Source organism: Selaginella moellendorffii, unplaced genomic scaffold (genome assembly GCF_000143415.4).
Source record: "Selaginella moellendorffii unplaced genomic scaffold, v1.0 SELMOscaffold_24, whole genome shotgun sequence".
In the NCBI taxonomy this organism is placed as follows: domain Eukaryota; kingdom Viridiplantae; phylum Streptophyta; class Lycopodiopsida; order Selaginellales; family Selaginellaceae; genus Selaginella; species Selaginella moellendorffii.
In genome coordinates, this window is record NW_003314285.1 from 928,962 (window position 1) to 943,489 (window position 14,528).

At 42.4% G+C, this 14,528-nt stretch overlaps 2 protein-coding genes and 1 long non-coding RNA gene across 3 annotated transcripts; 2 read left to right on the forward strand and 1 right to left on the reverse strand.

Moving 5' to 3' along the window:
• The first annotated feature begins 1,263 nt into the window (after positions 1 to 1,263).
• LOC112347827 lies at positions 1,264 to 1,608 on the forward strand. The gene is made up of 2 exons (XR_002992869.1): positions 1,264 to 1,318; positions 1,368 to 1,608. It is a non-coding gene; the product is annotated as an uncharacterized LOC112347827 (long non-coding RNA).
• Positions 1,609 to 7,805: 6,197 nt separating this feature from the next.
• On the forward strand, positions 7,806 to 9,073 carry LOC9657432 (chlorophyll a-b binding protein CP29.2, chloroplastic). Its single transcript, XM_002974213.2, has 2 exons — positions 7,806 to 8,480; positions 8,553 to 9,073. Exons 1-2 carry the CDS (start codon positions 7,941 to 7,943, stop codon positions 8,910 to 8,912), a joined length of 900 nt encoding a protein of 299 aa, XP_002974259.1. The 5' UTR covers positions 7,806 to 7,940; the 3' UTR covers positions 8,913 to 9,073.
• On the reverse strand, positions 9,060 to 11,036 carry LOC112347759 (pentatricopeptide repeat-containing protein At1g03540-like). The gene has a single exon (XM_024679112.1). The coding sequence runs from the start codon at positions 11,034 to 11,036 to the stop codon at positions 9,060 to 9,062; it is 1,977 nt and encodes a 658-aa protein (XP_024534880.1).
• Positions 11,037 to 14,528: the final 3,492 nt, after the last annotated feature.

Sequence of the window (14,528 nt, forward strand, 5' to 3'; positions counted from 1 at the left end):
TTATATGATTATGATCTAATACTACTAATGGAATTAAATTTACTTTCACAATTGCCACAAACTGCTAATGTTAAGTCTTAGGATTAGCATTTAACAAGCATTCTTCCATTTGTCCAAGTAAAATTTATCAAATACTTGGGCCATATACAAGTAAGATAACAACAACATTACAACTCCCATCATTATCCACTTATAAGATACAAAGTGGATAATTTGGTGTTAGTCCATTTTTCCAATTTATTATATATGGTTTATTTAAGGGGATATTTGTTTAGTGGAAAGGACCATATTGGGTGTTATAGCAAGTTGGATTATAAATTTATAAGGTTTAACATGATATTCAACAAACCAACCCTCCAGAAATTATGCATATGTAACAACTAAAATACTTCATATAAAAAAATCAAGAATAACTAGCACTATCTACAAATCTACTAATGCCTCCTTTTGATGTTTCTTTAGATCCTACCCCATCCACTAGAGAATCCTGACTATCTTTTATAATTTCGAGATGAGGGACTAATGCCATATATTAATATTAGTGGGATTTTAATAGCCATTGGATTGATATTAATTTGGACCAGGGTTTTAGGCTAATTGATATGTATATTTCTGTATTATATTTGCATATTCCATGCACTCATAATTGTTTAAAATTTCTTATTTTAAAATAACCAATATCAATATCATCAATCATCAACTATTAAGTTAACTAGGAACTTAAACTCATCAACCAATGCAACCAACTCATGAAGTGGTCAATCAACTTGGTGAATTGATCAATGAACTCATGAGTTGACTAATAAACTAATAAATTGATCAATCAACTTATCAAATGATAAATTCATAATTCAATTAAATGAAGTGAAATGGTACTTTATCAAACTCAAACTTATAAACTTATTGGGTTTGAAAATTGGCACATTGCCTTTAGACAATTTGGTGCCTTGTTTACATGTCAAACTACAGCAAGTAGTTCTTCAGATTCTTGCAGAAAATTTTGAATAGTTCTCTGGCTTCTAGTGGCTTTTTTGAATTGCAGTCTCATTTGGTATGCCTGACTTTTAATTTCATTCAAGGACTTCTGTATACTTTTGAGTATAAATCGAAGGAAACTCTCTCTCACTGTATTCATATACTCTGCAGAAAACCATTATGGCAATCAAATCATCCAAGGCTGTTGTAATTTCCATGGTGGTGCTGGTGCTGGTTCTATTGGGTAAGTGTATGATTCAGTGTGGAAGGATTGCCCTATGAATATATACAGGAGGTGCGATGCAAGCTGAAGCCGCAGGACAGAGAGCGCTCCTCCAGATAGGTGAGCGACCAATTTCCTGAAACTTTCGTTAATGATTTTTCTTTTGTAGTTTGCCCTGCTGTGTGCCAATACACTAGAGTTGTTTGCAGAGGCGTTCTGTTTAATGATACATGCTACAACGCTTGCACTCTGCCGCGGGGATGCCGACCAGTTTGACATCCAGATTGAAAGTACTGAATAAAGCCGTTTATAATTGAGTATACCTGATGGTAACTCAGTATTGAAGTACTTGAGCTTTGTTGAAGTCTTGTCGATATCATACGAATATGAAGCTTTTGCTGTATTTCTCACTTTGAAAAGGTAGCAGAAGAAAAATTTCTGAGTTCGGACTTTCTTTGCATGTGTACCTTGAGATTGTGATTCTAATGAGATAATCTTTGTGACAAGTCTCGGGAGGCTTGACTTTTCTGGTTGTAGCGTTTACAAAATCAGAGCGTTTGTGTTACATTCTGTGCTTGGAGCGAAATGCTTGGTTGGAAATGGCAATGAAATCAAATATCATGGCAATTGCTGTGGTGCTGGTCGTTCTCTTGGGTATAATCTCGGGTTGAGTGAAGAATTCTTGTCATTCTTGTTAATGTAACAGGGGTTGCGATGCAAGCTGAAGCTGCGGGACAGCGGACGCTCCTCCAGCGACGTGAGAGATCAATCTTACATCAGACAATTCGATTTAACTTTCTTCTAGTTTGCCCGGCAGTGTGCCAGTACACTAAAGTGGTTTGCAGAGGCGTTGCCAGTTAAAGCATGCATCTGAATAGGACTGCATGCTTTTAACTCTTGCAATCTCCCGCGAGGATGCCGACCAGTGTGACTTCTTATTATTATTGTTAAGGAGTCACAGCTAGCTTACAAACGAGGAAGGATAAGTTGAAGCACGAATCCGGAAATGCTGGCCTCGATCTCCACTCTGGTTCCCGAGCAAGTGAGAGACTATCTACACCGTAACTCTAGCAGTCAAGTGCCACACGCACCACAATTTGGCAAAGCTCAAACCTTTTTGCGAAATTGCTCAAAAACGCTTGTTCCAGGTAAGAGCTTTCGAGAAATTTTCCAAGAACCGGCCAATTTGCTGAAAATTGAACCTTCTGTTTCGATTAGAACTCGTGATTTTATTTTGTAGTTCGCGCTGCGGTGTGCCATTCTCTAGAGTCGTTTCCAGAGGCGTTCTGTTTGATACAACGCTTGCAATCTCCCACGAGAATGCCGACCAGTTTGACATCCAGAACAAAATTGCTGAATAAAGAAGTGAGTTTGTGAAACCTCCTAAAGAACCCAAAGATCAAAAGACAAGGTGGATGCTGCTTGATATGTTTTTCTTTTATTACACCTGTATTTCACAAGTAGAAGAACTCGTGGTGCTGGTGGTTCTCTTGGGTATAATCTTGGCTTGATCGTGAAGATTCCTTGTCGTTCTTGTTAATGTATCAGGCGTTGGGATGCAAGCTGAAGCTCCTGGACAGCGGGCGCTCTATCTTAGTCATCGCTGCATTACCTGAGCGAAGCAAGGATCATCAAGTCTCCACGGAGAAGCACCTGTTTGATACCAGGGGAAAGAGCGTCACACCGGACAACTGAGCACCGCACTGGAGATGACTACGACTTTGAGGCCCGCCGAGAGCTTGCACCTGGAAGATAGCTTGGGTTACGGCAAAATCCTCGCACAGAACCGCTCTCAATTCATATCCTCGAGGGAGCAAAAACAGTATGAAGTTTTGGACCGGTGGATTGCCAAGCACAACGAAAGGCTGTTTTGCTTGCTGGGATACTCTATGGCGAGTGGATGCTGGCCAATCACTCGATCCACTACACTAGGATACCGGACTACTTCATCGCATTCGACATCCTGGACGTTGAAATGGAGAGATTTTACAGCCAAGAGAGGTTTAATGCTGTGATCAAGCAAGCGAACGAGCTCGAGATAGAGAAGTCAATAGAAAAAGTTCTTCATGGCGGATGGGATGCTGCTCAAGAGCAAGGCCAAGTGTGTCTTGTAACTCAGCATACAGGGTGTTGGAGTAGCAGGAATCAAGGAGAGGGTAGTAGAGAGCAACAGCAGGAATCTACTATGAGCGCATATAAGAGTGCCTGTACATGCATTTGAAAGTGTTACTCTTTCCATCATGGGATCGGGTTTTCTGTCTTGGAGCTGATGGCACTTAGTATTTTTCAGCATGAAACGGCAGAATAGTAGTGATCCATCTTGTCGTTTATAGTGTAAGCATAGCAGTTTTTAGACAGATATGGGGAAAGGGAAGGAAGAAGCACTGAGCTCCAAGGTTCTCGATTATGGAGGCCAAGTTCCCAAAGAAGAAGATTCTGGGAGTGGTTACGGGATGCGAGCGAATGCCAGCAATTCTTCCCCCAGAAGAAGTCGCAAGGATGACTGTGGGGCAATATCAAGCTTACCAGAAGTGGCAGAGTATTTTGAGCAAGGTGATGTCACGGCTAGAGCTATGTTGATTGAGTGCGTTCGATCGGAGGACATAGGGAGTTTGGTGTGCACTTCAACATTTTTATTGTGAGCAGTCATGGGCTAGGGAGATGAGCATCTTCCAGAAAATGGTGAATTGTTGGCAGGGTCCTCATGAGAAGGCACAAAACTACATCGACTGGATGACAGTGTTCGGTGTCAAGCTGCAGAATATGAAGTCATCATTTTCTGCTGCAGTAGGAGCTCTCATGATTATTGGTCATAATGAGAAGTATGAAAGCCAAGATTGAGCTTCAAATGAATCATCTTTGACCAGGCTTGGATCAAGTCATTGCTAATATTCATCACTATGCCAGCCTCAATGACATCTTCTCAGAAAAAGATGTTGGTGAATCCAAGGACAAAGACATGCTGGGAGGACGTTCAACAAAAGGTGGAAAACAGGAAATAAACAAAATTTTTGTAAGCGCAAAGGACCAATAGCAAATCTGGCAACAATTGAAGAAAATGATAATCTTGATGGTACTTTGTTTTCTTAGAACTTATCTTTTGTCTCTGTAGATTATGCTGAGTCAGGCAAATGTCAAAGCAAGAGCTGGCTTCTGGATAGTGGAGCCACCCACCACATGATGTTTGATCGATCACTCTTCCAAAAGATAAGTTATAAGAAATTCTTTTACTCTGTGTGTACAGTTAGTAGAGAAGCTTTGTGAATAATAGCGTTTGGATCAACTTATTTACTTGAAATCTCTAATGTTTCATTTGTTCCAAAGTTAGCCAAGCATATGCTTTCAATTTCTCAACTTACAGAGCAAGGAGTCTACACATTTTTCTGTTGCATGGCTATAGACTTTATTTTCCATCGAACACAAATTGCTCAAGTGATGGCTAAGAATGAACTTTACTTCTGTTTCTCTTGATCATACTCTTAGTGTAAACATTACTATCTCGCAGTTATGACACTTTTGTTTGGGATATACAGATATTAAATAGGTCAAGGAGACACCTCAAATGGATTGCAGAGTACTTGATCTAATGCACATAAACCATGATGTGTGTGAGTGTCTATGTGCAAAAATGAAGAAACCATTAAAGAAAGTTACAACTAGATTGAAATCAGTTTCAGATCTTGTTCATGTCCTGGTAGAATTGTTCAAACAGGGCTTGATACTTTTGCATAGATTGCATGTTTTCTAGGTTAAGGATGTGAACATAATAGTACACATTTCCTTCTAACAAAAGCTGTATCAAATAAAACATTGCATAGAGCTTATATATGTTTGGTTGTGTAGGTTTCATATATATATCAAATGAAGAATAGTGATATAAATGGGAAGAAATACCAGCATCCTCTATTTCATCACAAACTCTAGAAACTCCACTCATTCCACACATGTTGTTAAGATGGTTTCCATTTATTTGGTTCTAATCACTTGGATTTTGATGGATATTAAGAACACTTTTCTCAATAGGGAACTAAAGCAACCGGATTATATGTATCAGTGGAAAGGAACACTTTGTTTGTAAACTAACTATCTATCTATAGACAAAAGCAATCTGCAAGGATATGGTAGATTGCTTATGCTTGGTTTCATATGTGTAGAGGCTTATTGAAACCTATACTTTTATGTTCAAGACTCTTTGCTCATACTCATCTGTATGTATGTGGACAAGTTATTAGAATCTATAGTAGTTAAAGGAAAAATTTCTTATACATTTTAAGGTGATGGATCTAGGTAAACTCTTTTTTTATTTATACTTACAAATTGTAAGCAACTAATTTTTCCATTCTACCTTAATCATTTAACCACACTTCCGACTATTTAGAGGAGTTTCATTCACAACCTCCATAAGTCCTATTTAGGACTTAGGGCTTGTTACCCCAAGTATAGCATTCATGCCACTCAACCTTTGCACTTGGTCCAAGTGCTCCACATGTTCAATCCCATGAGTGACACCCAAAAGTACCACTGACATATTAACCCGTTATGTTAAGGTTATACCTATTCACCTTTGTCACACTAGTGATTCAACATCATCTATATCATAATCTTGTCTCTCAAAGATTGGGCTATCCATCCATGAATGGTCATCCCAGAACCATTCCTTAGCATCTTTAGGATGCTTGCAGACATGGGGAATAGTTTTCCCCAATATCCCTTTTCAGTCCCTACCAAGTCTCTTTCTGGGTTGTGTTCATCAACACTGCCATTGGATCAAGGCCCACAGGCCCGACCACTAAGTCCTATTGTCCTTTGGAACTTCTTCACCATGTGACCATATCCTTGGTCACCACACCTGAAGATTATTCCTTTTCCTTTCCACAATCTGGGACTTTAGGACAACATTTTAGAACACTATAGCCCTAAGCTTTATGGGTACTCTCCTCACCTTTCACCTTTGGGTGCTCTAGCCATGGGTTTAGAGTGAGGTTTCATTGAGCCATGCCAGGCATCTAAGTAGGTAGTGCCACCCACACTTGGATTGAAAGCATCGACCATTCAATTTCCCAGGAGAACTAAAGTTGGCTTTTGAAGACTTCACCAAGCTACCCCACTTGTCGGTCTGTATTCAATCTAACTTTGGACTTTCCAATAATTATCTTATCACCCAACACTTGGGTACAGCCTTCTTAGGCCAAACTAGCCTTTCCTAGCTTTCTTGGCCAAATTGGCTCCACTGGGGTCCAACCCCCACACTCTCCCTACTACACTTTTGGAACCCTTTGCAACCACTCTTTGGCGGACGATCGCTTTGGGCTTTCACCCAATAGTCTGTATTAGTATTCAGACTCGGACTCCAACTTCGACTTAGACTCGGACTCAGTCTTGGTCTTGGTCTCGGATTCGAACTCGGACTCGGTCTCGATCTTGGTCTCAGTTTCGGTTTCGGTCTCGGTCTCGATTCCATCTCAAACTCCATCTCAAACTCATTATAAGGATTCATCAATAGAAATATATCACTAAGAATATAGAAATCTTTTCTTTTTCTTTATCCTCAATTTGGATGGCCTCCTTAATTTCTAGAAATATAAAAACAAAAAGAAGCTTAGAAAGAGAGATTTAAACTTTCATTTTAAAAACATATTTATTTCCTCTATAGTGTGAATAAATTTTGATTTTAAAACCTTATTCTTATAATACAAAGATTTTAGATAACTATATTTTTTCATAATGTCACTCTATAGTGTGCTCTATGCTGTTAGGTTGCCCTTCTTTTATGAAGTTCAAGCCATGGTTCTCTACACCAATAGTGATCTTTTATATGAGTAAGCAAGAAATCGCTATTGTGTTATAATTTTTTATTTTATAAAAAATAGTTATAAAAAATAGAAAAGGCTTGTCATTTATATATTTAAATATATACATATAAAACTATTTATGAAACATTAAAATTGGACATCTATGGTGTATATCTGACTTTTAAATAATAAAATATAAAAAATTGATTTGTTTTAATATTTTCTTCATTTATAAAAAATTAAGTTTAAATAAATGTTTTGTATTAGTTTATATATCAATATTTAATGGGGCCTTAGAAATGTAAACCTATGAATTTATAAATTTTAAGTTTAATAAAATTTAACCAATATTTTAAATGGATTAAATTATGCAATATATAAATATTAGTTGGAAATTGTAAGATTTACTAAAATAATTAATTTCCATATACAATAACTTCATTTAGGAAGGCAATTTTTACTAATATTATTATAGTTTGTTTAAAATTTAAAATAAAAAATTTTTATTTAATAAATTTAAATTTGTTCATAAAATTTTACCTAATTTTTTAGTACATCAGTTTTTAATTTAATTATGAAATATACTAAGTAGCAATAAACTTTATGTTATTGAAACTACTTTCTTAACTTAAATGTAAAAAAGTAAAATAAAATAATCTTCTAAAACTTTTATTATCTAATTTGGTTTGTGTTGTTAAAAAATTATTTAAACTTGTTTTCATATTATTTTTTTAATATGAAAACCTTATTTTCTTACCTTTACCTTTTTTTTTTCTTAGCGAGTCAAGTTCGACTCCCTCTCGCGGTCGACCACAAGATAAGCTGGAATTTGTAAGCCGTCGGATCGCTATCCCGCTCTGGTCTTGACGGTCAGGATCTCTCGAGCCAGGATACTCCAATCAAATCCCCTGTTTGTAGAGAAAGAGCGCACGCCCAGGAGGAGCATAGCTATGGCGTCGGCTCTTGCTGCCTCGTCCTTCACGGGCTGTGGCGTCCGCGATCTCGTGGGCTATGCCGCTGCCTCGTCGACATCACAGGTCGCGTCACGGAGCAGCGGCATTGTAGCGCGATTTGGACTCGGGAAGAAGAAGGGTACCAAGAAGGTGACCAAGAAATCCTCCTCGTCGGGCGATGCAAATCGCCCGCTGTGGTTTCCGGGGGCGAAATGCCCAGACTACCTCGACGGATCGCTGGTGGGCGACTATGGATTCGATCCACTTGGACTTGGTAAGCCCCCAACCTATCTCCAATTCGATGTGGATTCGCTGGATTCGAGCCTCGCCAAGAACATGCCTGGCGAGCTCCTGGGCGAGCGTGTCGAGGATCTGTCGACAATCCGGGCCACTCCCCTCCAGCCTTACACGGAGATCTTTGGACTCCAGAGGTTCCGCGAGTGCGAGCTCATCCATGGCCGCTGGGCAATGCTTGCGACCCTTGGCGCGATCGCGGTGGAGACTTTCACTGGCGTTACTTGGCAAGATGCTGGCAAGGTAAGCTCCGAGTCTCTATCCTCTTTCGCCATTGGATGATCATCTAATTGCTCCTGGACGGATGAAATGCAGGTGGAATTGGACCAAGGGCCCAGCTACTTTGGATTCTCTCTGCCATTCACCATCACCGCGCTGGTGTGGATCGAAGTCCTGGTGATTGGATTCATTGAATTCCAAAGAAACACGGAGCTCGATCCAGAGAAGCGGCTGTATCCTGGCGGGAGCTACTTTGATCCGCTTGGGCTGGCGGCGGATCCCGAGAGGAAGGAGGTGCTAAAGCTGGCGGAGATCAAGCACGCGAGGCTGGCGATGGTGGCGGCGTTTGGATTCGCTGTGCAAGCGGCAGCCACGGGCAAGGGGCCACTCGACAATTGGGTCACTCACTTGAGCGATCCCCTTCACACCACCATCATCGACACCTTCTCCAAGTAGAAATCTTTCAATAAAGAGTGAGAAAGAAGACTGGTATAGCTCGCTCTTCCTTTGGCTAATCGAATCGACCAAGACCAATCAATCGAAAGGAAGATAAAAGAACGTTTGTGAAAATGTTAACAATTATTAAACTTAATGCTTATATCATTAAATGCTAAGAAGATTTGAAATTTGATTTGTCAGGAAGAGCTTAGTAATTAGATCGTGCCCGGCAGCGTCCCGGTGATCCAGCTTCATGAGAGATTGGAATGCATCGCGGGCGATTTCTCGGTTCCTCCACTTCCCACACGCACTCAGCAGTGTTCTCCACGTCACTGCATTGGGCTCGAATGGCATCGACTGGATCATCGCCACGGCCTCACTGATGCGATTGGAGCGGCCCAGGAGATCGATCACGCAGTGGTAGTGCTCAATCCCAACCTGAATTCCACTACCAGCCGAGATCATTGCCTCGAAAATTTTCTTCCCTTGATCAACCAGCCCCGTATGGTTGCATAGCGTGAGAATCGAAAGGAGGGTCACACTATCCGGCGCCAATCCCTCAGAGCCCATCTGGAAGAAGAGCTCAAACGCGCGAATCACGTCGCCGTGGCGGGCATAGCCACCAATGAGTGCGTTCCACGTCACTGGATTTCTTTTGCACGAGTCAAAGATTCTCCTGGCATCTTTCAAGTCGCCGGCCTTTGCATAGCAGTCAACCAGGGCCGTCTCGAGCGCGTCGTCCCATTGACCACATTGACCGTGGATCATTCCTTGCCGGCAAGCTTCGCCATGGATCGATCGCAAAGGGCTTCTGGCAATGCTGCCACAAGCCTTGATCGCCGCGAGAAATATTGATTCGCGGAAGGTCTCTCCCCCTTGATCCCCAAGTTCTTGGAGCTTCCAAAAGAGTTCCACTGCGATCTCTCCCTCGCCACTCTCAGCGTATCCCAGCAAGAGCGAGGTCCACAGTACAGCAGCGTCGTCGATGGAGCTTCCATGGATTGGAATTCGATCGAAGACACTCCGTGCATCGATCATACTCCCACATTTGGAGTACATGTCGATCAAGCTGCTAGCTAGAAGCGAATCTATAAGTTCCACCCCTCCGCCACTCCTGCGGACGATCAGGGAGTGAACTGCGAGTCCTCGCTTGAGGCTACCGATCTTGACGTTCTTGGCTGAGATTTCCTGGCCGGCTTCTTTCACAGCAAGGCTCGAGCAGGCTCTTACGGCAGCAGCGAATGTGAGTCGATCCGGCGAGCACGTCATAAGCTCGAGTAGATCGAGAGCGCATTTTTCTTCGTGGTTTTGAGCGTAGGCCATAAGTAGCGCGTTCCAGGAGACGACATCGTGGCTGTGCATTCGATCGAAGATCCGGCGAGCATCGATCAAGCTCCCACAGCTCGAGTACATGTCGATCAGTGTGCTAGCCAGGAAGAGATTGGAGCAGCAGTCCAAGCCGAAGTTGAGTGCTTTAGCATGCAAAGCCATGCCAGTTTCCAAAAACTTACAAGAGCTCCGTCCTTCCTCATGAGACTCTCGTGCTACTCGAGCACAAGCCTTGAAACCAACCACAAAAGTTCGATCGTCAACCATGGATGATCTCTCTTGAGTGATTTTTGAGAAGAGATCCAGAGCGACTTGACTTTGAGAGCCCATGATGTAACCCAGAAGCAATATGTTCCATGGATAAATCCCATGTGCTGGCATTTTTTCGAAAGCTCTCTTAGCATCCACTATAGAGCAAGAACTCTCGCGAGTAAGTGCATTGAGAAATGCAGTCCAAGTGACAAAATCTCGCTGAGGCATCTCGTCAAAAAGCTTTTGTACCTGTTGTATACAATGCCCGGGCGCGGCAACTGCATTCATTATTGACCCCCACGAAACGACACTCCTTTCCGGAATTTTCTTGAAGACAAGCAGAGCGGTTTCAACGGTTCCATATTTTGCGCACGCAGTTAGAAGTTTGTTCCACGAGGATACGTCTTTCTGTCCCATTCTAGTGAACAAGTTCCAAACATCACACAAACACCCGTTCTGGGCATAGGCTTTGAGCATTATGTTCCACGAGAAGAGGTCGGGGTTTATGATCCCGTGGAAAACTTGGGCTGCATTTTGGATGCTCCCACAGTTTCCATACATTTCTATGAGCTTGTTAGCTAGGAACCTACTGCATTGATGCTCTGTTTGCAGAATTTGTATGTGAATTCTTTTGCCAGTTTTTAGAGAGTGGCATTGTTTGAGAGATTGAGCAAAATCACTTATAGATGGCATTAGTGAGCTGATATGAAAGAATAATGAGGAGTCACCATCATAAACAACCTTCGTTAAAGTTTGGAGAGAAAAGATCAATCCTAGTAAGGCACAAACAAGAGTGTAAATATAATCATAAAAAAAAAATGTTTTAATTTTTTTTATTTATGAATGTTCAAAAAAAGTTACCATATTTATCATTTTCTTATAAATAATATATACTTGAGGTATCAAGCAAAAAAAGTAATTATCTGCACTTCATGGATCAAAAAGTATAGCTATAAAATTCAAAAAAACTGATTATATACTTAAAGTGTTCATTTAGTGATGGAGATTAACTCTCAATTATATAAAACTCTAAATGTATAGCCTTAATGTTCATTTATATATTTAAAGTATTAAATATTTTCATGTGAGTGCATGGAATATGGAAAGGGAATACAGAAATGTGCATATCAATTAACCCAAAAACCCTAGCTTATATACAGGAGCGAATGGTCCGGATTGAAACCAATCCGACGGCTACCAAAATCCACTACGCTAATATTAGTATACGGCATCGTAGCCGTACACTTGGCCCTCACATCATCCCCTCCTCTCGGAATAATGGAAGGCCATCAGGGTTCTCTTGTAGATAGGCTGGGATCTGGAGGAACGTCAGGAGGAGGCATCGGTGGATCTGTAGATGGTATTAACTGCTCCTGATCCCTCTGTATGAAGCGTTTTAACCGCTGCACATGCACAATCTCCGGAGGATCAGCCTGCTGAACGTCATGCCGAACCTCATAAACTTGTGGTCCAACTTGCCGCAACACCCGATACGGTCCTTTCCACTTCGCAAGGAGCCCCTTAGATAAACCACGTACCGTAAGATGGGGAAAATGGACTAACACCAAATCATCCACTTTGTACTCCGCTGGTGGACGATGATGGGAATTGTAGCGTCGTTGTTGTCCCACTTGTACGCGGCCTAAGTGTTCAGCAGACTCTGCTCGGACAAGTGGAAGAATGCTTGTCAAATATTGATCCCATGACCTAGCATCAGGAGCTCGTGGCAATCGCGAAGGTAAACCTAGCTCTGTTGGTAATATTGGATCATGACCATATAGAAGTTTATATGGTGAAGCACCAACAGAACTCTGCACCCCTGTGACATAAGCATACCGAAGAGACGGCAAATAACCATCCCAATCCCAATGTTGATAGTTCACATACTTCGCAATCATCCCTTTGAATGTCCGAACGAGCCGTTCCACCAGACCGTCTGATTGTGGATGATAAGCACTCGTAAAAGTGTGGCGTATCCCCAACCGAGATGTCAAAACATGAAATACCTCAGCCATAAATGCAGGACCATTATCCGAAAGAATCCGTTCTGGACAAGAATGCTGGAACACCACTCGATTGAGGAGGAAGTATCCAACAGCAGTTGCAGAGGCACTAACAAGAGCACCAACTTCCACCCAACGAGTCAAGTAGTCAGAAGCAATAATAACATACTCATTGCCAGCAGTCGATCGTGGAAAAGGTCCCATAAGATCAAACGCCACCAACTCAAACGGACAAGAAACTGCAATTGACTCCAACCGTCCTTCTGCAGCACAAGGGGGAGTATTACGAGCTTGGCACCAAACGCAGCTACGCACATACTGGATAATATCACGTCGCATCTCTGGCCAATAGAAAGATCTGCGCAGCTTCTCGTTGACACGACGGTGTCCCATATGCCCACCTAGAATAGGAGAATCATGGTAGGCATGGAGAAACCGCGGAATAAACACCGAAGGCACCACCAGCCGTAAATGAGCATCAGGATCCGTCCCCACAAAATAAAGAAGGCCATCTTCAAGGCGATATTGAGAATGTAAATGCCGAAAAGGCAAGTCATCAGCAAGTGATGCAGGATTCTCAAACCCATCTCGAAGCCTTCGAATCCACGGCTCAATCTTTTGAGCCTCGCGAACCTCATCCAGAGAAGGTAGATCTTGCTCTACGCCCTGTGGACACTGAACGTCAAGGACAGCAACCGCCGACGGCACAGAATCCTCATCTAGAAAATCCACAGATGCTGGAACAACAGGTTCTTCAGAAACATGAGAAGTGAGTGGAGAAGGAAGAGGAGCTCGAGAAAGGGCATCAGCATCAGCCATAGAACTCCCTGGGCGATGAACAACATTGAAATCATATATCTGAAGCTTCAAAGCCCATCGAGCCGTACGACCAACCAGGTTCTTCCGCTTCAATAATGAAGTAACAGCAGCATGGTCACCTTCAAGTAACGTCCGAGAACCATGTAGATAAGCATGAAGTTTCTCGAAACCCCAGACTGCTGCTAAACACTCCTTCTCTGTCGTGGAGTAGTTCATGTCCGCTGGTTGTAATGTACGGCTTATGTATGCAATGGGATGGCACTGACCAGGCACACTCGAGCTCTCTTGCATCAACACAGCTCCAAGACCAATGTCAGAACCATCCACGCGCAAAATAAAAGGTCGAGTGTAGTCAGGATATGCCAAAACCGGAGGAGTCGTCAATAGCTCTTTGAGATTCACGAACGCCCGCTCACAATCAGGAGACCAGATGAAAGATGACGTTGATGACTTCAGCAACGCTCGCAATGGTAAAGTGCGATCGGAAAGATGATCCACAAAACGACCGAGATACTGCACCTTACCCAAAAAGCACTGCACATCATTCACACACTTCGGAGTAGGGAACTTTAGAACAGCCACAAGTTTGTCAGGATCAACTTGCAAACCCTCACGAGAAATACGGTACCCAAGATAAGTTGTGTCCTTGGACCCAAACACGCACTTCGACCGCTTCAGCTTTAAACCAACGTCGCGTAGCCGATCCAACACTTTACAAACATCACAAACATGCTCCTCCCACGTCCCCTCCGAGTGGATCAAGACATCATCAATGAAGTCAGCCGTCACCTCCGGCATATCGCAAAGAACCTCGCCCATCATCCGCTGAAAAGTTGCTGGAGCATTGTTCAAACCAAACGGCATCACCAAAAACTCGTACAAACCAAATGGTGTACGAAAAGCAGTCTTAGGAATATCGTCTTCAGCCATCGGTACTTCCCAATACCCAGAAGCAAGATCTAGATTGGTGAACCAACAACTTCGCCCCAGACGATCCAAGAGATCAGCAGTGTGAGGAAGAGGGTACACGTCCGGGATCGTCACTTCATTTAACGGACGATAGTCAATACAGAAACGAATACTCCCATCAGGCTTCGTCACAAGATGAGGTTTACATGCCCAAGGACTCTGCGACTTCCGAATAACACTCTTATCCAACATCTCCTTGACGTTTGCACGTAAAATCTTAATCTCCTTGGGTGACTGACGACGAACAGGAACCTTGATTGGA

Excerpts from the sequence above, each read along its gene's own strand:
- LOC9657432 (XM_002974213.2), top strand. The coding sequence starts at position 7,941 with ATGGCGTCGGCTCTTGCTGCCTCGTCCTTCACGGGCTGTGGCGTCCGC. Across the intron at positions 8,481-8,552 it reads CTTGGCAAGATGCTGGCAAG|GTGGAATTGGACCAAGGGCC; the intron begins GTAAGCTCCGAG and ends GATGAAATGCAG.
- LOC112347759 (XM_024679112.1), bottom strand. The coding sequence starts at position 11,036 with ATGTATGGAAACTGTGGGAGCATCCAAAATGCAGCCCAAGTTTTCCAC.